Source organism: Onychomys torridus, chromosome 3 (assembly GCF_903995425.1).
Source record: "Onychomys torridus chromosome 3, mOncTor1.1, whole genome shotgun sequence".
Classification (NCBI taxonomy): domain Eukaryota; kingdom Metazoa; phylum Chordata; class Mammalia; order Rodentia; family Cricetidae; genus Onychomys; species Onychomys torridus.
In genome coordinates, this window is record NC_050445.1 from 136,378,022 (window position 1) to 136,399,129 (window position 21,108).

The following is a 21,108-nucleotide window of genomic DNA, read 5'->3' on the forward strand; positions in this document are numbered from 1 at the left end:
GAATTTAACTTACTTCCTTTCTGCATCTGTTAGGCTGACCATACTGTGTTGTTCTTTTACTCTGGTGATGGGCTGAAGTATACAAATAGATTTTTTAAAAATTTATTTTGTATTCCAACTAGAGTCTCCCCTCCCTGTTCTCCTCCCTGTCCCCCTGCCCCCACAAATAGAGTTTTCTAACACTAAGCCAACTTCTTATTCTTGGAACAAACCCAACTTGGTTATGGTATGCCGTTTTTTTGGTCACACTATGCCATGCCCAGTCTGTTAATGTTTTGTGTATAATTTTTGTATGTAGCTTATAAGGCTAGTTTGGCTTCTGCACTCTCCTCCGAATTGTCCTTACCAGAGGTGAGGAGAAGGGTCCTTTCGTATTTAAGGTTATGGTGAGCTTGTAAGCGAGGAGGCTAGGACTAGTTCTGTCCTGTCTGAAGGAGTTCATGTGAGATGAGCATTCTCTGTTCCTTGAGTGTACATAGAATGTAGTCAATCACCTGACCCAGTGTCATATAGAGCTTTGGGGAGTGTGTATACAGACTTTAAAAAAAAATGGCCCATCACTGTCACATACCTCAAAATTACTTTTTCCTCCCTCTTGCCTTAGGTTTTTCAAAAACAAACTCTGGCAAGTTTTATTAAAGGGAACGTTCTCCTCTATTCTCCTGCAGTCTGTGCTGGCACGCTTCTGATAACATCAGAAGCCCCCGATCAATGGCAGCCAGCATGTACACTCTGAAGTATTTTCTGTCTGCTGTGCCCAAGTCCATATTATTGCCACTGTGTCGATGGGCAGTAGCTTTGGCTAACCTCTTGTGATATGCTGTTTTCAGCTTTCCTCAAAGCTGGGCAGTTGGAGAGAATGGACCATTGTGCTTTGCCCTCTCTGATCACCTTCAGAGTCAGCTTGTAGCCCAGCATGCACGTTGTATTTTCTGTAAGTTGGGGCCTAGAGCTGATCGTCTCCAGAGACATTTTGCTTTCCTTGTGGCTGCCATCCTTCTGCCTCAGGTGTCGAATGGTCCTCAGTCAAGATGGCTGGGGTGTGAGGAAAAACCTGTTGTTTTTTTGTTTTTTGTTTTTTGAGAAAGTGTCTTACTATGTATCCTGAGCTGTCCTTGAACTCACAAATCTCTTGCTTCAACCGTCCAAGAGATACTAGGATTGGAGGCATGCACTGCCATAGCTGGCTGTATTTGGTCGATTTGGGAAGACATTTTGGTAGCGGTGGGTTTACAGTTTCTTTGTAGTGTTTGGTTACAAGGAACCTGTGCAGTCCTTGTAGCTCCGACTAAAGTACTTACTTGCTGGCTCAGTCACGATCTGCCTTAGAAGCTTGCCAGCTTCCTTGGTTATCAACTGAGCTCTCAGTTCTATTATTCTTTCTATTGCGTACAGATGTTCTATTCCAGCGCTGCTCTGTCTTTCTTATTTCTTTCCTTCTGTTTATTTTGGATGATTCTGTTGTTCTTTCTCCCGCCCCTGAAGCTAGATGTCTCAGTATCCACAAAAAGAATAGCTAACCTAGTTGAAGTAGATAGCCCCAAGGATTCTGTGTATCCCTGTGAAGGGGCTGAGGGTCTTCCACCCCTGTCTTCTATGCCCCAAGGGCAAGTTCTGCACAGCCCAGATGGGGCTGAGGCTCTTAGGAAAGAGAGCAAGGCAGGTCTGCCCAGGGGGCTTGAAACACAGGGGGAAAGTCAGGCCTCCAGCCTTCCCTGCAGCTAGCCCTGGATTTCCCAGAGTCTGGCATGGGCCTGAGGTCGTGAGAACAGGGTGCCCTGGGTTACTAGGGGCTAGCTGGTTCTCTAGGGAGCAAAGCATACAGACCTGTTGGAGGGGGGGTGAGGGGTAGCAGTAGGAAGACTTTCCATTCTTCCTGCCCATCTCTGCCTGCATCCTCTGGCCTAATCCAGGATGGAGTTTTCCCGCTGGGACTAGTTCTGGACCTGCCCTCCTCCCATCCCTGATAATTTAACCTCCTTGCTTCCTGGGGCGGGGGGCGGGGGGGCCTAGCTCTAGGCCTGGTCGCCTACCTTGGAAGAACAGGGCAATGGTAAAGAACATGGCCATGCTTTGGCTCCTGGGCTCTGGGGGGCCTCAGTCCTCCCAGAGAACTGCTTGGAGGGATGTGGAATGGACCTTGCTTCAGACAGTCATGGGTGTACCCTGGGATGAGCTGTTCTCACAGTGTCCCCTCACTCCTCATCCAGAGCTGGAACCTCATCTGCCATATGAGCTAGTGGGTCAGAGGAAGGAGTTGGTGGGTGGTGGATGAAAGGACTCAGTGAACACAGTACTTGGCAGGCTGATTAGCCAGAGAGAATGGCTGTCATCTGAGTGTTAGAGTGCTGGGCAGACAGAGCAGAGCTGCTTTGCTGAGTCAGAGTCATGCAAATGCATCCTGCTCTGGCTGGGCCTCACCCCAGAGTGTCTGCCTCCAGGCCCATAGAGGCGCACAGTGTGCTCATTTCCCAGTGTTGCCTCCCCCAAGCTAGCTGCCCGCCCACCCTCAGGCCTTTCCTTTGTTGGTTTGGGTTTCTGGCAATCATCTGACCTGGATATTCTAGAAGGTCTTTTTGTTTTTGTTTTTGTTTTGTTTTGTTGTTGTTTCATGTTTACACCTTAGTGGATTTTTTTCATTGTAGGTAAATTTATATATCAGGACATAGTCCTTTGGCACATTACCTTGGCTTCTACCTCAAAAAACCTATGTCTACCCTGCCCTGCAGATGTGGTTTCAGACTGTTTCTCTGTCCCCGACCAGGATGAACTGCCCTCCTTGGACAGCATCTCCTTGAATACTCAGTTTAACACCAGTCCCCCTCACCCGTGCCTGTCACCACACTGTGTAGATACAGCTGAACATTTCTTGTTGCTGCGAGATTTCCCTTGTGTGGCCTTGAAAGCAGAGTTTTTTCTGTAGTGATGCATTTTCCTCCCACCCACTGCCTGTCAGCTGGGTACGAGCTGATTGTTTAATTCACCTACTCTGGCACCAGCATCTTATTCTGGCCAAATGCTCTCAGTCAGAAACCCATAAACTCTGGGACCCCTGGAAAATTTCTAAGTCAATCACCAATGCGTGACTCCTCCATCTACAGAGTGCCATCACAGGCAGATGCACCCAGAGGCTCTATTAGAACATTCTGTTTTCCCTTTCTTTCCGAAGAGACCAGGATGTTGGGAGAATGGAGCTGCCTGCTAGCCTGCTTGCATCATTGGTCCTGGGGTCCTCTTGGCCTTAGGCCCTCTCCCAGGCCTAGCCCCAGCTGAACCCCTTATGGATGCTCTCAAGGGGCCAGGCTTCAGCTTTCTGGGTCAGAGAATTCCCAGGATGGGACAGGTCCAAGCTGGTATCCGCTTCTTCTGGAATTTCCCACTTCCTGGGGAAGGGTGAAGTTATATTCCCAAAGGTTTTAATAGAGGACCATGGAGCCAGCCTGTGGAGCTGTTTAGATGTCTGGGTCTTCAGAATTCTGGTCACCTGGGAAGCTGGGCATTCTCTTTGCAGGTGCCAATCATTTTCCTCCTCAGAAGAGGTTCTCTGGTGCATGGCTGAGGCCCCTTCCTCTGGCCCTGCCAGGAGAATGCACCCCTAACGACCTCCTGCCTTGTTCGCTGAGCTCTTCGGCTGTGCATGTGCACTGAAGCCCTTCTCCCCTTAGTTGGCAACCAGCCTCCTAGACACATCTTTTGTTTGTGTCCTCGATACAGTATGTTGCTATAGATTTCCGGCTAGCAAGGAACTCACTGTGTATTCCAGGTAGGTCTCAAACTCAAGGCGACCCTCCTGCCTCAGCCTCTCGTGTGCTGGGATTACAGGAGTATGCCACCATGTCCATCTCTGAACTTATCTTATAAGTGTTTGTTGGCTGTGGGCTTGCTCTTCCCAGAGCCTTGGATTCCTTTTCTCCTCCCAGCAGGACCTAGCACACGGGAGGGGTTGCAAACACTGCCCCACTTACACTTAGTAGCTATTTCCACCACAGTGTCCCACAATTCCTTCACCCAAGTCTGTTCTCCTGGCTTTGTTAAGCCATCTTCTGGATTGCATGTCAGACTTTGGGTATGAATGTTGGTGAAAATTACACATGGATGTTCAAGCCTTTGCTCTCTACTGAATGCACACATATATTAGCTGGAGGTGGCGGCAGGTTGCCCTCACAGAGCAATTTTCTGACCTTTTACCTCAGCTCTGCCTCAGTACCCACCCATCAGATGTCTAGTCCTTACTATTTTAGCACCCAGACCTCAATTTCTTAAGACAGGGCTTCCTCATGGAGTTATACTATAAGACGCCATATACTGTAAGACAGCTGTGGCCACTGGATGTGGTGCCTTTAATTTAATCCCAGCACTCGGGAGGCAGAGGCAGGCGGATCTCTGTGAGTTTGAGGCCAGCCTGGGCTACTGAGTGAGTTCCAGGAAAGGAGCAAAGCTACACAGAGAAACCCTGTCTCGAAAAACCAAAAACCAAAACAAAAGACTGCTGTGGCCAGAGAGAAGCTGGGTATCCCCAAGGGCTGATGGTCAGCATATCTTCTTTCTGGACCTTAGTAAGGGAGACAGTCTGATTTGAGGAGGTGTGTGTGTCATGTCCCCCCCCCCCCCACACACACACACACACACGAGTGACAGAAACAATGAACACAAGTTTGCTCAAGTGGCACATTTCAATAGAATCTCTAAAACTCTATGAATTGAACAGATAAAATACCTCTGGGCTATTTTGTTACAAAATATTTGCCATTTGGATTAGTTGCTGAGTGCAGCCACCCTGCCTGTCCCCAGAGAGCTGTCACTCCGTCTGGTGAAGGGTGAGCAGGGGAGGAGAGGTACCACTGGAAGATGGACAGCTGATGCAGAGACAGACAGACGAATGACATCAGGGACCTCTCCTGGGTAATGGAGATATCCTGGCAGGCTCTGGACAGGTCGGGTGGGGTGGGGGTCAAAGATCCAGGGCCGATCCATATTTTTGGGAGCAAGACATCTTTGCAGACGAAAAGACAGACAGCCTGGTTTCTAGGAGAGGCTGCCAAGACAGGGCCTGCATTTGGAGGTGGGTTTGCCTAAAAGTAGGTAGGAAACTTGGCTCCACCTCCCACTTGATTTTGGAGTTGGGGTCAAATGGATAAATTGGAAGAGGGGCCCAGGCTCCCCAAAGTAAGGCCTAGAGAGTTGATGAAGGGGGGCATCTTGGGGTGATTGGATCTGTGAGCTCAGCCAGCATTTCACTGTTCCCTTAACTTTGAGACAGCTGAAGTCTCAAGGGCCTCCTTCCAGGCCTTTAGGAAGACCGGTGGCCCTGATCTGGCTGCTGCCATGGGAAGAGGCAGGAGGCTTCTCCCAGGTTCTCTGGGGACAGAGATACAGATGAATTCTACCATTAGAAGTTTGGGTGACCAGAGCAGAGATGTAACACAGGCTGGGGGCTCTAAATTCACCTGACCAGTAAGGTGGGCCCGCTCCCCACTCCTGCCCTTGGCCCTTGGCCCTTGGCCCTGGGCTACTGGGGCTCAAAGTCCTGCTAGCTCAGGACTGCTCCATGTTGTGATCCCAAGCAGTGTGGCTTCCTGTGCTGGACTTGGCTCCTGCCGGCAGTGTCTAGGTCAGCTACTACAGTAACCTTAGGTAAAGCTCTCCTGGGAGAAAAGGGCATGGTGCCTGGGAGTCGGGGTCCTCAGAGCCAGCACATGTGATCCAGCCCCCAAATCTGCTGGAGCTGGAGCTCATCAGGAAAGCCAGACTTCAGCTGAGGCGGGAAGGTCAAAGGACGCTGTTAGCTTGGAGCCTGACGTGAGCAGGAGGCAGGACTTGACAATGCCAACTGAGCTTCCAGGGCTAATGCCCCTCTTCATCAGCCCTTGACGCCATGACCCCTACTCCAGAAACACACTCAGACACATTCATAACTCACACTCCTTCATACTTCCCATCCTCCCTATGAGTCATAAATTTCCTTCTATTTTCTGCCTTCTCATTCATCCAATCCCACCCAAAGCTCTGCTTTCCCTGGGGTCTAGCTCTTTCTGCCCCGGTGCAGATGGGTGAGGCGTCTAAGTGGGGCACCCTACCTGTCAGTTGTTCTGCTATGACAGGTTGTGATTATTTTCTGAAATATGGGTGCGCCAGAGGGGCACAAGGCAGCCAGCTCAGAAAAATACAGGCTGGGAGCCCCTGGGGAGATAGCTATTGGCCAAAATTTACAGAAATGGCCAGATACTCCCTGGGTGACATCATAATGACCTCTGGGTGAAAACACACGCACTCATGCACACGTGTGCATGCACACACACACACACACACACACAGACACACACGCATACACACAACATGCATGCACATGAAAGGAGGTCATTTGGCTCCTCTAAGAGCCTGGATGCCACCTATCTGGTCCAGAGTGCTGAATCTTGGGCTGTACAGCAGGGACCAGGAGAAGCCAACTCACTCCCAACCATGACAGCATCCACTGTGCCTCTCACCTCTTGGGAAACCTTAAAAACAGGCTATGACTAGGAGAGCATCTTGAGGAAGGCCAGAAATAGATGCTGGCATAGGACAAAGGAGGCTGGCTTGGCTTGTGACAGCCTATGACATCACCCCTGTAGTTTATGGGGCAGCCTCATGTGTCTGGGGCTCTGTAGGGTCAGGACCACCTGTGCTGACTTTGGTCCCGGTAGGCCTGGAAAGTTGATGAGCCCTGCTCGGCTCGGCTCTGCAATTTTGAAGGTCCAGGAATTCTTCATCATCCCTGCTGGAAGCCAGCCTGCATTTTCCAGTGAGGCAGTATTTCAAGGCTAGAGCGCCAGAGGTGACACAGTGACGCGGACCTCACTGCCTCACCCTGTCTGTGTGTATACACAGAGGCTGCAGAGTCATACCTGAGGAAGCCCTGACTCCAGGCCAAGTCATACCCCATCCCCTGGCTTCTGGTTCGACAAGGAAGTAACCAACCCAGCTCTCACATGTGTTTATGGATAACTGCCTGTGTGCACTCGGTATTGGCTGAATGTTGCTTGAGGCTAGAGAACCAAGAAATGGTCTCGAAAAGTGCACTTTGTAGACATGATCTCACAGTCCTAGGGTGCTGTTGAATTGACCCAGACAGAACTGGACCCCCTGCCCCCTTCTCTTTCTTGGATCTTTCCTGGTTCTGGGTAGCTCAGAATTCTCTGATGGTGGCAGGAGGGCTGCCAATGGTGAAGGGAGCCAACGTCCCCAGGGAGCTAAGAACCTGTCTCCTCACTACAGGCTTGGCTGGTAGGGGCAGCAGACAAAGGTCCCTCCAGAGAGCTGGGGCTAGCTTTCCTCTATTCAGCTTGGCTAGAGATACACCTTATGCTGGGGTAGTCTGCCTCTGTCCTGGGCTGTGCTGCTGGCGAGTCCAGCCATTTGCCCTTGTTCACTGGCCCAAGGCATGAACACTGATAGATCATGATTGCAAGCCTATCAGCCCATGGGCCCCTCAGCTTCTGTTTCCTTCCATCTATAGTCTAGTTAGGGGAACATGGTGAACACAGAGGAGAAGGCGTGGCTCATCGGCCTATGTGGGACCCCTAGAAGAGTGAGAAAGTGCTTACGTATTTGTGGTGAGGTACTCCCATAAGTTAGTGATGGATGGTTGGGTCAAGCAAACCATCTTTCCAGGGCATTCTCTTTCCATAACAGTGATCAGTGGCCAGGAAGGCATTATGCCAAGATGTGAGGACCGGCGAGGGGGCAGCCTAGGGTCCTGAAGGACAGCCCATTGGGATAGTGGGGTGCTAAGGGCAGAGCCTACACCAGGCTCCGTGAACCACTGGAATAGCGGCGCCGGAGCAGCAGAGAGCCTGGCGGACAGAATTGATGAGGGTGGTTGTATGGGGGGGGGGGGGGGGGCAGTGGGGGCTGGTGGATGACCTTAACTGGGGAGCCTGGACCACGCAAGGGTGTGGAGCCACAGGACTCTGAGGAGGATGAGGCGTAGCAGGACAGAGCCTGGCTCAGTAGGGGCTCCATGCGGGCCAAGCAGGGTTTGTCCAGGACAATGACCTTGACAATTTGCTGGCACTGCACCAGGGTGCCTGGGGGTGTGGGTGGCAGCGGCGGCAGCGGTGGGGGCTGCTCCTTCAGGGGGCTAGGCTGTGGGTCTGGCAGCAACGGTGGTGATGATGTTGGTGTTGGTGGTGGCAGTGCTGGCTCTCCCCTCTCGACCCCCAACCTGGGGCTGTGCTGGGACGTTTGAAGCCTGTTGTGAATTGACACCTAGTTTAGAAACAGCCAGAGAAGCATGAAATGTTACCACTAATTCCCAGCTGCTGGGGCTGGCCACCCAAGCCTCCCGGAGCCTCCCTTCAGACCTCTCCTGCCTTCCCATCCATAGGGTGCTCTCAACCCTAGCATAGACCCCATGCTGGTCTCTCCACCCACAGGAAACTGCTTCTAAAACTACTCTTTGTGGTTGTATGAAGACTGCCTGGGACAGCCATGGTTCTCCAGACCCCAGGCTCATCATCTGTGAGATGGTTCTGCAGGGAAACCTCCTCCTTCTGTACTACTCTCTACCCCCTGAGCTTGAGAAATGGCCACCCTCCTAGTGGCCTGGGGTGTGATTAAGGAGGAGGCCCCATCATTTAAACTGCCATCAAGGTGCCTGTGCCCAGGATGCCAGGGGACCTGAAGGGATCCTGTGAACCTAACCTGTCTTCCTACACTCCCTAAGGCTGTGACCCCTGTATTTGAGAGCTGCTGAGACAGTCAAGGGCAAAGTTAAGTTCCCATCATTTCCCATCCCACCTGCTCTCTGCATGTGACAGGGCAGAGAGATGGAGAGCCCTCATCTTGGTTCCTTGCATGGGTCAGTCAGGAGCAGGCGGCCCAGACAGACTCATCATAAGAATGTAATGTTAGAGTTGAGACCAGGATTGCTGCTCAGACCAAGTACCTACAGCAGCAGCAGCCTTTCCCTCTCACAGACACTGACAGGTGCCCACTGTGGGCACTGCCTCTGAGTCCCCAGAGAAGTACATTAACTTCAAAGTGGGTATTGATGGTCACACACCCTTGACTCCTGCCTATGAATCAAAGAGCCTGGTGGCAGGCCCACGCTTCTTCAGATGGCTCTGAGAAGAGACCCCTACTTGTGCCATGTAGGCCCTGATTCCTCTCTTCAGACTCCTGTTCATGGTCTGTCTCTGGTGCTGGGGCCTCTCCTTAGAGCCCCACTACACTCTTGTGTGACACTCAGAGTGTCAATAACTCTTCTAATAAAGTCCTTAGCCCACAACAGTGTGTCCCCTCCTGCTAGCAGAAGAGGTAGAGGAAGTGGGCAGAAGGGGAGGAGAAAGATTTAATCCTTCATCCCCTTTTACCCCATCCCCCATCTCCCTAGCTGGTAGCTATGATACCACCATCCTCTCCAAACACTTGGGCCTTCCAGGGGTGGCTGGGACGCTTCTCTCTGAAGATCCTTTCTACAGGACCTGTCTTTTCCCAGGTACCACCTTGTAGGGCCAACTCCTCAAGGCACAGAGGGGGGATGCTGAGGTCACAGGAGAGAGGACCTTATTCTAGGCCTGGGCCAGGACAGCTCACACCCTGTCAGAGGCCTAGAGCAGCATTTACCAGTCCTGTTTATTGCCTAAAGGTGTAACTTCAGGGATCTCTTTCCTAGACTTGTGACCCCAAGCTTCGAAAGCCCGAGCATCATCATCAGCTTCCACAGGGCTTTTTCTCTCCACCCTCCCCCCCCCCCCCATCTCAGCAGCGTTGCCCAGGCCTGAAATCACCCTGGATGAGGTGTCCAGAGTTCCTTGCTGTTGAGACACACAGCCTGCAGAGGGCATGGCCAGTGTCTCTGTCCTATCTGGGGATGTTATAGGCAGAAGGCCCATGCAAGGCACAGGCTAAACTCATACCTACTCGTATTCAGAACAATTCTCCAGAAGTGGCCTGAGACAGCCTGACCAGCTCACCCTCCCTGCCTTCCAATCCCCACCACACAGGCACCCTGGTGCACCAGTGCGGAGCTACCCAATTCAGGGCCAGCGAGCTTCCTTTCTCCTTCCTCCCCAGCTGCTTCTATGCAGCCCTCCGCCCGCCCGCACACCGTCTCTACTCTCCTCCATCTGCATGCCAGTCACACCCCAGCCCAGATCCTTTAAGACTCAGTAAATGAAAAGAGAGAGAGAGAGAGAGAGAGAGAGAGAGAGAGAGAGAGAGAGAGAGAGAATGAACATGGGTAGCAGTCAGAATAGCTCAGAGAAGATGGAGGGGTGCCTGCCCTAGGGGCTTGGCTAAGCAATGCCGGAGGAGAGGGAGCTAGGGCTGAGCTGAGAGGCTATGGGGTAGCCAGATCGCCTTCTGCTTAGGGGAGCAGAGGCTGGCAGGATCCCTGGAGCTAGCTGGAGGGGCGGGGGCAGCCTTGCAGATAGCCACGTGACCCCTTTGGGCAGGTAGGAGGGAAGAGGGGCATCATATGGCGTGTCCTCCCTGGGTAGCCCCGCCGGAAGGATGCGCTGGAGGGTTGGTGGCTAGGGTTATCTGCAAGGCTGAGAATGGGCAGCTGCGGGAAGATGCGGGCGCAGGGCAGGGGATGGAATACCCACCCTGGGGGCTGGTCAGCTGCTGGGGCGGGAAGCTCCTCCGGGTAAAGGTGCCTCCTCCAGAAACACGTGGGGGGTGGGGTGCGGGGACAGAGAGAAACTGAACTCCCAGGTATCCTGCGACTCCCCAGGGCTTGGCAGGCAGCTGGGTGGGCTTCTCCCTCACAGCTAGGGGAACTCTCCTGCTAGAGGGTGTGGGAGAGGGCTGCCTATGAGCAGTTGGTGGTCCTCAAGGCCTGGCAGCCATGGAGAGGGTCTGAATGGGAGGCAGTGTATGCTGCTGCCTCTAGGGGCTGCTTTGGGTCTGGCAGAAGCCAGCTATTACTTCTAGGTTCCGTTCCCTTGTGGCTTGGAGACGGCAGCCTCTCCGCCAGTGAGGAGGGTCTTCAGCTTTATCAGCTCATTCCCCGGGGGGAAACTGAGGCATCTCATCCCCCCCTTTGCCGCCCTTTCTCCTGGGCTCATCCCACGCCGTGGCCAGCTTTCCTGAGACTAGTGCTCCGGGAAAAAGTCCTTCTCACTGTCTCAACCCCACTCCTCCAGTTTACCCAGAAGCTATCCAAATGTCCCTAGGAGTGACCATGGAGGACTTGACTTTAGGGAGGACTTTGGGAGGGAGCTCAGGCTCCCTGTTAAGGGGATGGGAGGCCTTAGAAATGGACCATTGAGCCTCCGATGCAGCACGTATGTGGGGGGTAGTGAGCAGTGTGTTAGGGAGGTGGGTGTGCAAAGTGCGCGGGAGGGAGAGGCACAGAGTTTTGTGGGCTCATCTCCCTGGGCTGGGCTGGGGGCTTGGCCCTGGAGGGCAGTGGGCCGGGTTGGCTGGCTGGGGAGCAGTTTGGCTTAACTAGGTGCTGGAAGAGCGGCGTGACCCATGCTAGCAGTAACTTTTAATTGTATCTCTTGAAATTGGTAAAATGGTGAGTCGGGCTGGGGAGGCATTGATTAATACCTGAGAAGAGAAACAACAGAGACGGTGAGAAGAGGGACAAGGGGGTCACAGGATCACTCACCTGGATGCCACCAGGCCTCCACTTACCTCCCCTGAGCTCTCCGCTGCTTTCTCTCCTGCCATGGCTTCCCTTTTGGCTTTGAATGCAAACAGCATAGGGCTCATTCTCCACCGGCCCTGCCTGGAACCCTTGGCCCTCCTCCTCCCCATGCAATGTCTCTGCCCCTAGGGGTGAGGGCAGCACGCGTGCAGGTGCCACCCATACTCCGCCGGGTGCTGCCTGGCAGAGCAGACTGGATATCAAGAGTCACTCAGTAGCTGTGTGATTTGGGGTAGTAGGCTGCACCTCTGGGCTGCCACAGCCTAGGAGGCCTCTGGAATTCTGACAGTTGCCCTCTGGGTTCATTTTCTTCCAGTTGAAACCCTTGCCAATATGATCTGGGAAACCTGGCTTTTGAGTGGGCCCTGATTGGTGGGCACCATGTGAATTTCCCTCCTTCCACCATAGATCCCTTGAATGCGGGGCTGCCATCTGCTGTGGTCACTGTGACTTTGAGGGACTGTGCAGTTCTGAGGATCTAAAGGCCCACAGCATGCCCACTACAGTGCTTGCCACCCATGGAGCTGTTGACAGCTTGTAATTAGGATGACAGCTTCTTGCCACCTGGTATGCATCCAGGACCCGTGGACCCCCAGGAATAGCTTGATGACTCTTCTTGGCTAAGGTCTTCTGAAGCTTAACCCTTGAGTTTCTCACTCCCCATCACCAGGGAGGCAGTTTTCAACCCTCTTCTTCCCAAGGTACAGAGGAAACTGCACAGTCCAGGGCACCACGGGCAAGACCCTGGATCTAACAGGGGCTTGCAGCTCCCAGAAGAGAAGCTGGAAGGGTGAATAATCTCAGCAGAGAACTGTTGGTAAAACTCAGGCAGTGGCCTGACATCCGAGTCCTTAGGAAGTAAAAGGGGCTATTGGTTTAGGTGGGTGGAGAGTTGGTGGCAACCTGTAATAACTCAGAGAGATGCTTTCCACAGCACAGAGCCTGAAACCTTGCTGGGAAAGGGAATGGCCTGTCTTGGCTGGTCCAGTGATTCCCTGGGAGGCTGTCTGTCCCTAATGGACTTGGGACTGTAGGAGCCCACGGTGTTCCTAGCTCAAGGAGCTGTCCTGTGCCTATGGATGCTCAGTGCTTAAGCTATAAGCTTTGAGTGTGGGGTGTGAGGCTAAGTGGGTAAACTAATGCCCGAGCTGTGTATGGGGTTTCTGGATATCTCCTGTTTTTCTTCTAATTTCTCCTCCTTATGAGGGGACTGGGGGGGGGGGGGCAAAGCCTACTTCCCACGATCCCTGCCAGTGGGTAAAACTGAGGTAGCTGACAGAAAGGACAGAGTCAGGGTGGGGCAAGCAGGCTCTCAGAGGGAATATTGAGTCCTAAGCTCACCTTGACTCTGCTCCGCTGGTGGGGAAATTTCATCTGAAGAAACCACTTAAGAAATAGAGTTTGAGGCTCCTCTGGATTGAAGCCAGGACATGAGGGTGTTTGGCCTGATTCCAGGGGCAAGTGGTGACATTTCACATTCAGCCCTGCTCTTGGGGGCAGCTTACAAACTGGAAATACTTCTCTGTCACCTTTTCTCCAACCTGAGCTAGGACTAAGGGTTAGAGACCCAAGCCTGGGGCTCATCTATGGAAAGAAAGACTGGGGAAACAGCATGCCCCACCCAAAGCCCCCAGAGCCAGGAACAGGACTGTGGTGGCCTCTGCATGGGCCGGGTAAGGGCAGAGCCCAGTCTCACCTGTGGGTGACGCTTGCTTCGACTGTGGGTCCCCCTGGGCTCCAGCAGACCTTACAGAGAGCACCTTTGTCCCCTGCTGCTTCTCCAGTTCCCCTAAGGAAGTGAGATGCTGTGAACAGAAGCATCCCTCATAACCGCCCCCCAGTGAGCAAGGGGATATGGGGACAGGAGAGGAGGTAGGAGAGCCCTTTCCTGCCCACTCTGCCGGGGACTTCAGGTTGGGCTTGAGCTTTGAGAACCAGTTAAATCTCTCTGGGCACTATATCTGTGAGCGGTGGTGGCAAGATTTGCTTAACTGCCAGAGGGGCCATGAGAGATTGGTGTGGGACAGGGAGGCAGGCAGCTGGAGTTGACACCCTGGACTGATGGTTCTTAGGCATGTTACCTAGCCTACTCTGCCTTGCTTGAGGAGACAGCTGGGCCCAATGCCGTTAGGGAGATTACCTGAGGTAAAACACACAGAACAAGGCCCTGGCTTGGGCAAGTGTTCTATGCATTATCAGTAGGACGGTGTGCAAGAAAATGCAGCATGCAGTCCCTAGGCACAGTTAGTGACATCTAGTCATCCATGTGCACCTAGCAGGATTGCCCCCCACCCCCACTCCAGATGCTGAGCTTCCTGCAGAGTGCTCAGTGCTCTCCCAGGGGGTAGACTGCATAGTCTGTGTGGCTGGGACACGTGTCCCAGTCGGCCCTCCTCTGGAGCCTCTCTGCGCCACCAGCTATCCAGTTATTCTCCAGGGAACTGCTCGTTGCCATCCATGTAGATTTGACAGGTGTTATTAAAGAGTTCTCCCAGTTTCTTGGCTCCATGGGACATGACTCAAGTTTCCTTTATTATTAAAACTGTCCACTTGGGTTCCATTTGCTGTTTCTCTGGCTGTCTAGAATCCAGGGATACTGAACAGTAAGCGTCCAGACCAGCAGTTTGTCCTTGGTGCCAGAACCACACCATCCATCACTTCAGTGCATTCTTACTGAGTTCGCTGCTTGCTGGCCCAAGAGGGCCCTTCTGGCTTTGGAGGAATTAGTGCCATAATTACACATGAGTCTAAAGAGCCTGGGTGTGATGTTCATTGTCACTCACTGTGAGAACCTGGGCTCCCTTTTAAAGCTCTGTTGGCCTCAGTTTCCCTGCTTGTAAGAGGAAGAGAACAATATGTATATAAAGGAAGGCGTAGGAATTAAATGATGGGCCCTGTCACCTGCCCAGTGCCAGGCATGTAACAGGAACTTAAATGGTAGCTACGTGTGGCTTTTGTTCACCTCCTTACTGACTCCTTTCCTCTCCTGCCTGCCGCAATGGCCAGCCTTCTTCTGTCATCCTCTGTTACCCTACTTTCTCTTCATCCGAAGACTGAGACTACCCCTCTGCTCACTTCCACCAGCTCTCTTGCCCCCAGTCGGCTGTGGAAGCTGTTTTCTCTCCCACTTGATATAATGATTCTGACCAGATCTGCTCCTCGGATGCTTTGAGGAAGGGCTTCTGGGCTGCCCTTGGACTAGACAAAAGTCCTTCCCTTAGCACAGCTGAGGCCAGGCGGGCAGTGGTTCTCTAAGCAGTTTGGAGCCATTTTCGACATTCCAATGAACAGAAAAGTAAACCCATGTCAAGACACACCCTTGAGAATGTTCAAGAACAAGTAGCCACATTGGGTCCTCTATGCAGCTAGTCCAACCCCTGACAAGAGTCTATTTGTGGTACTCCTGAGTCCAAACAAATCAACATTGTACAAAACCAGCATGTACCCAAAGACTACCACCCCCTTGCCAAGGAGCTTCCTGAGCTCCGGGTTTCATTTGAGCCCAATTTTGAGTATTTTCTTAAGAGATTAGACACAGAACCTCTTATTGCAGCCTCACAGTAGAAAGACCATGAGGCTAAGCATCAGACTCAACTGCAGATGCCATCAGTGTTAGCGCTGGTCACCTTCTCAAAGGGGACAAAACTAGAAGGCCCCTGAGAATATAAGCAGAATATAGCTGAACTACCTTGCCCCTCGGCGTCATGGACCTGCTCTGCCTTCATTGGCTCCCTTGGCTGTTCTGGCCAATGCAGCAGTGTTCTAGGTGAGAAAGGCCCTTGTGTACCCCACATGGCTGGCAGATATGCATACACATGTGTATACTTGGGGAGGTAGGGCTAATTTAATTGTGAAGCAACCCCACATTGGGATGGGATGTTGCAGTGGGGTTAGGAGTCCAAGGGGTGGGAGTGGGCTCAGGCTGGGGCACAGCAGGTGTGGCAGTTCCCAGGAGGCAGAGGGACCCCATCTGTCTGCCTTAGGAGCTGGGGCCCCGTCCTTACACTCTATCCGGATCTGCTCCAGCTCTGTCACCTCGGCAATTGACTCCTTCAGGTCCTCCACAAACTTCTGCATCTCGTCGGAGCCCAGGGCGCAGAAATGCAATACCTGCTTCTTCTCAGAGCCCGCGAGTGGAGTTGCCAGTGTGATGCCATGGGAGTAATCTGGAATCCAGCCACACCCCAGCAGTGAGCACACAAGGGAGGTTGAGGGAGGCTTGGGCAGCCAGGCGCAGGGAAGACTAGGGTTTGGGGGAAGCTCCCACTCTCCCGGCCCCGGGACTCACACTCGTTCTCGAAGAGGTGGAACCGCATGCCTAGGAGGCCGACTGCCTTGCAGAAGGTGTACGTGAAGGAGCTCTTCTTCTTTGGGCATAGCTTGAGAATCTGCCCAGGGGAGGAACAAAAACAGATGAGGGGCTCCTGTAAATATGTGTGCACACAGGCAGGCACCAACACCCACAGACATTGGGTGAACACCGTCAATACACGAAGATGCACACCTATGCACATCGCATATAGTCACCCCATACACACCTGGCACAATGCACACGTACCTTCCCTGCTTAAAACCCACCTGAGCGCATTATTTCTGCATTAGAAGCCTGTAAGTCCTCCCAGATCCAGAGCTGTCCCATGCTGGCTTTATGTTGGCATTACACTGGTGTTCTGCCTCTCTCTCTCTCTCTCTCTCTCTCTCTCTCTCTCTCTCTCTCTCTCTCTCTTTTGTAGCTTGAAGCAGCCTAGCTCAGGCCTAGCTCAGCCATTCCCTTTCTACAGCTCCCTGGGCACCTTTCTGCATGGCCAGATTACTCTCATTATTTAGGTTAACACAAAATGCTCCTTAGAGAAAGCTTCCTTCCCAATCCCATTTAAACCCACAAGCGAAAAGCAGCCCCCCAGTCTCCCCTGCAGCCCGGTCTCTCTGTGGCACTCCATGGGATAGATGTCACAGCACTCCCCTGATTGGATACAGTCTCATTTGTCTGCTTTCCTTCCCCTTTTTTTATATTCAATTTTTGTTTCTGCCTAAAATGAGAGATCAGTTCAGCAGTTGCTCAAATATACAAACTTATATTTTATTTAGTACCTCTGATGAGCAAGGCACAGAGGGTGCCGAGGAATAGATGTGACAGGAAGCTCTTCCCTCGAGGGGCTCATGGGATGGTGGAGGAAGACAGTTAAGGAGAAAAACCTCTCTACCCACCCAACAAAATCAAAGCAAAGCAAGGAACAAATGAGGTAATTTCAGAAACTTGGAAGTGCTTTGAAGAAAGTAAAAATGGGATTAGAAATAGAAAGTGCTTGGGCAGACTGCCTTGCTTGAGCAAGAGGCCACCCAGAAAAGCCACCTTCAATTAGAGACCTGCTAGAAGAGAGGGAGGTGACCATGCCCAGAGAAGAAGGGAAGAGGCAAGGAGGAAAGAGGTCTGGCCAGTGGGGGGCGGCTCCTGGGGCCTGAGGGCTAGAGGAACCCAGAGTGTGTAGCAAATGAGCTCAGACACCTCTGGGGTTGGGGGAGCCCGGGGTGAAGGATCAGGCTGGAGCCTGGTAGAGGGGAGGCCCTGATGTGCACTCCAGAAAGGTACCTTGGCTCTGTGGAAGTGATAGGAGACAGGAGGGACCGAGAGGAGCATTTTAACATCCTGTATTACACAGACACATTTATACTCCATATTGCAAAAAGGAATGCCATCCATACATGCTTATTCTGAGTTAAGCTCCTCCTCCTAAACCCCATGTTCCTGCAGGAATACAGGGTTAATACAAACAGTCACTAACTAGACTCAGTGTTTCTAAGTGCCTGAGCCTAAATGTCTGCCAGATGAGGGAAGAGGTCAGGGGTGGGAACAAGAGAAGTAGAGAGCCGGGCGGTGGTGGCACATGCCTTTAATCCCAGCATTCGGGAGGCAGAGGCAGGTGGATCTTTGTGAGTTTGAGGCCAGCCTGGTCTACAGAGCGAGATCCAGGAAAGGCGCAAAGCTACACAGAGAAACCCTGTCTTGAAAAACCGAGAGAGAGACAGAGAGAGACAGAGAGAGAGAGACAGAGAGACAGAGAGAGACAGAGAGAGAGAGAGAGACAGAGAGACACAGAGAGACACAGAGAGAGACAGAGAGAGAGAGAAGCAGAGATACCACAAATCCTCCTAATGACTGCCTGACAAGGGGGACAAGACAGAGCTCCAGAATGACTCACTGCCTTTGTTGTCCCTTCCTGGTCCCCATATAACCTCCTGGGAGGAGATGAGATGGAAGACAGGTTTTTCTCAGATTATCCACTCTGGATAAAGCAGTCTGAAGATTCAGTTCCCATCGCTTCTCATTGGCTCTGCAAGTGACAGGTACCAAGTGCTCCTGTGTTCTAGTTTCAGGACCAGAGAGAGTCACTGGGCCAGAATGGCAGGATGGAGAGAGCTAGGTGTTTCTGTGGGACCCTGCAGAGGTTTCCATGTGACTCACGGAGAAGGCCAGAGGGTACAAATCTGTGGGAGCTCATTCACCCCTGCCTGCTTCTTGGCACTGGGGACAACTCCAGGCACAGTGGGATGGATTAAAGACTTATTGTGGGACACTTGTTTTCAGAGACAAATACACCATACACACACATGCTCTCCAGCCTCTCCCTGGGATTAGTGACCGTGACCCTCTGCTGACCTTCCAGACAGGAATGGGATGCCAATGCTGTGTGCCTTGCCCCAGGTTTTCTGTATCATGGAGTGGCAGGTTGTCTGGGGTTCAGCTCATTTCCACTTGACCTGTCTCTATGCCTCAGATTCACGGCTTATCAAGTAGGAACTGACATATCCTTTAGAGACACTGTCTTGGTCCACCCTGCCAGTACCTCTGTGCTTAGCCTTGCCCTGCCCAGCCCCGGTAGGTAGGGACTCAGGACAGTGCCAGCCTCAGCTCTTTCCTGCCCAACCCTGGCCTGTGCTGCTCACCACCAGCAGATCATTGAAGAGGAACACTTCTCTCTGGTGTGCGGCCTGTTTCTGGAGCTTGTTCACATCGGTCACCTCGAAGAGCCGGCTACAGCAGACCAGGCGGCGGTGTGGCATGGACAGCACCTGGAACCCAGAGAGGGCTCTAGTGTGAAGCCCCAGAGACCTCACGGCCCTCCCCCTATACCACGGCACCCATGTGCCAGAAGAGGAGATGGAGGTCCAGGGAGTGGGAATTGGGCTCTGCTCCTCTGCAAAGGCCACCACTTGACCCTCAACCTCTCTCTCATTGGGGGCCTCTGTTCCCTTCATCACACCTCTAGGGCAGCAGATCCAGGGAGGGGATTCATTATGCCTGTGTAATGAGATCATGGGATGGGGAACAGAAAATGAAATAGGCCTTCAGAGTTTTCAAAATCTACTCTCAGCTCTTCCCCCTCTATGAGCATGCATGTGTGAAATCCCTAGCCGTTTCTTTACTGTATACCCAAATATAAGTGTGCAAGGGAAAGGGGATTATAAGAACCCCAGAATCCACTCTAATAACTAAAATATCAACTGGTTTGCAGAGCAGACAAGTTCTGAGTCCTCAGCCAAGGAGGCTCTGAAGTGAAGGTCTTTCCTGCACAGAGGAGGGAGTTCACAAGCAGAGCTCGAAGGCACCCTCCAGAGGGAGGGTTAGGAACCTGCCCCGCCTTACCTACACTCAGTGTAAGGTGCCAGTAGCAGATTGTGCCACAGAGGATGCCAGTTTTAAAGCTCATTGCACATTAGAACACGTTGTCTGAACCCAGGTTGCCATAACCTACAGTCTAGGTAGTTTGTTTTTCTGCCTTCTACTCCTCAGGACCACCCAGGAATGTCTGCCACCCACCGCTTCCTGTGATGGGCATCCTAAACTTTCTCAACTGGCCATCCACATGCTCCAACCTTAGATCACTGGCCAGTCCCTTTTGACATCTCACTCTAGTGACAGCAGCTGGTGGCAAGAGGGATGAGAAAATTATGCAAAAGGAAAAAGAGGATGTGGTGCCTGGAACACAGCACAAACTCAACTCAATCCATGGCTCACAGAGAAATGTCTTTGAGAAAGGTAAGGAGGAGACTGGGGGAGATGTCAGGAAGGAAGAAAGGACAGGAAATGGGAGATGGCTGGCTGGGTAGCTCGCCATGGAGGGGAAGTCAAGAGCTTCTGGGGGTGCTGTTTTGCATGGCCACTTACCGTCTTCATGCCCACGATGGACTTCTCCACCTTGGTGACATATGTGACGTGGTCCTCATTGGATTTGAGCTCCTTCTGCTGGATCCTTTCATATATGCCTACCACCAGCTCTCTGGGGATGTCAGCACCATCATCCACACCTACCAATGTGGAGGGGTCAGAGCCTCAGACAAGAAGAACAAGATTGCCTTCCACACTGGAGCACCAGGAAGGTGGCCTTGACTGCGTTTTGTTTCTGACCTAAAGCTTTTAACAACTGGCTCCCCACCCCCACTAAAGGAAAGATAGACTTTTCAGCCATGCCTGCTAATGTCCTCTATTCCCACCCCCTAGGCCTCTTTCCTGTGGTCCCCAGGCTCCCATTAAGCATCTTTGCTTCCATACTTCTATTGTCTTTTGTGCATTTGCCTTGACCTCACCCTGTGTCTCTCCATGAGCATGAAGATCATTGGTCTTGTCCTCTTTGGGGTCTTTTCTCTCTGGGACTTCCCCTCCCCTTTATCAGGGGATGTGGTACCAAGAATGGGTGCCATGGAATGGTGGAATGGGTGATAGGCATCTTCCTTCACTGGGAATGGAAGAGCTGAGCAGGAAGCAAAGAGGAGGCTGATGCCTTGATGTGGCACAGGCAGTGAACCCACCTGCCTGTTCCCCAGTGTTATATACTGGTAACATTTGGAGAGCAAAAGAGTTATTGGATGGACATAAAAAGTAGAATGATCATCTCATGGGAATGAAGTGTGAGGAAGATGGCTTGGGAGGTAAGTCAGCCAAGAAAATGTCTGTATAGAAAAATCCTACACAAAGTGAATGAAATAGGAATCCAACACCTGAGTTCCAGGAGTTTAAGAAAGAGTGGTAAGAACATGGAGAAGTTGAGTGACCAGTGCAGCTTCTGTATGCATAGCTTTGCTTTAATCAATTGTCAATCAAAAGTATTCCAGGAACTGCATCTGTCTCAAACATGTACAGATGTTTCTTTTTGTCTTTATCCTCTAAATAATACAGTATAACAACGGTTTACATAGCATTTAAATTGTATTGGATCTTAAAACTCATCTAGAGATGACTTAGAGTATAAAGGGGGGTGAAGGATATATGCCAATGTGTACACACACACACACACACACACACACACACAAACAAACAAAACTTGAGCACCCAATAGGGTCCTGGAACAATTCTTTGCAGACATGGAAGGATAACTATGTATCAGAAAACTTCACACAGCTGGACATTTTTAGATTAAAATGATTGGCCCAAAACTATAGTGGATGAAGAAAAGCATATTATTGTGAAAACT

General features: G+C 51.9%; 1 protein-coding gene across 6 annotated transcripts in view; it reads right to left on the bottom strand.

The window, feature by feature from the left end:
- Nucleotides 1–4,654: 4,654 nt before the first annotated feature.
- The window catches only part of Iqsec3 (IQ motif and Sec7 domain ArfGEF 3), a 91,822-nt gene continuing 75,368 nt past the window's right edge, over nucleotides 4,655–21,108 (bottom strand). For 2 of the 6 annotated variants that reach the window (XM_036181014.1, XM_036181017.1), the window contains 7 exons: nucleotides 19,806–19,945; nucleotides 18,584–18,709; nucleotides 15,927–16,026; nucleotides 15,643–15,804; nucleotides 13,335–13,427; nucleotides 11,626–11,675; nucleotides 4,655–8,247 (listed from right to left, as the gene is read on the bottom strand). In XM_036181014.1, coding sequence (XP_036036907.1) covers nucleotides 7,780–8,247; nucleotides 11,626–11,675; nucleotides 13,335–13,427; nucleotides 15,643–15,804; nucleotides 15,927–16,026; nucleotides 18,584–18,709; nucleotides 19,806–19,945 — 1,139 coding nt within the window. In that variant the 3' untranslated portion in view covers nucleotides 4,655–7,779. Of the gene's footprint in view, nucleotides 8,248–10,589; nucleotides 11,539–11,625; nucleotides 11,676–13,334; nucleotides 13,428–15,642; nucleotides 15,805–15,926; nucleotides 16,027–18,583; nucleotides 18,710–19,805; nucleotides 19,946–21,108 lie in introns of all 6 variants that reach the window. The other 4 variants (XR_004944484.1, XR_004944483.1, XM_036181015.1 and 1 more) reach the window with 4 other exon arrangements.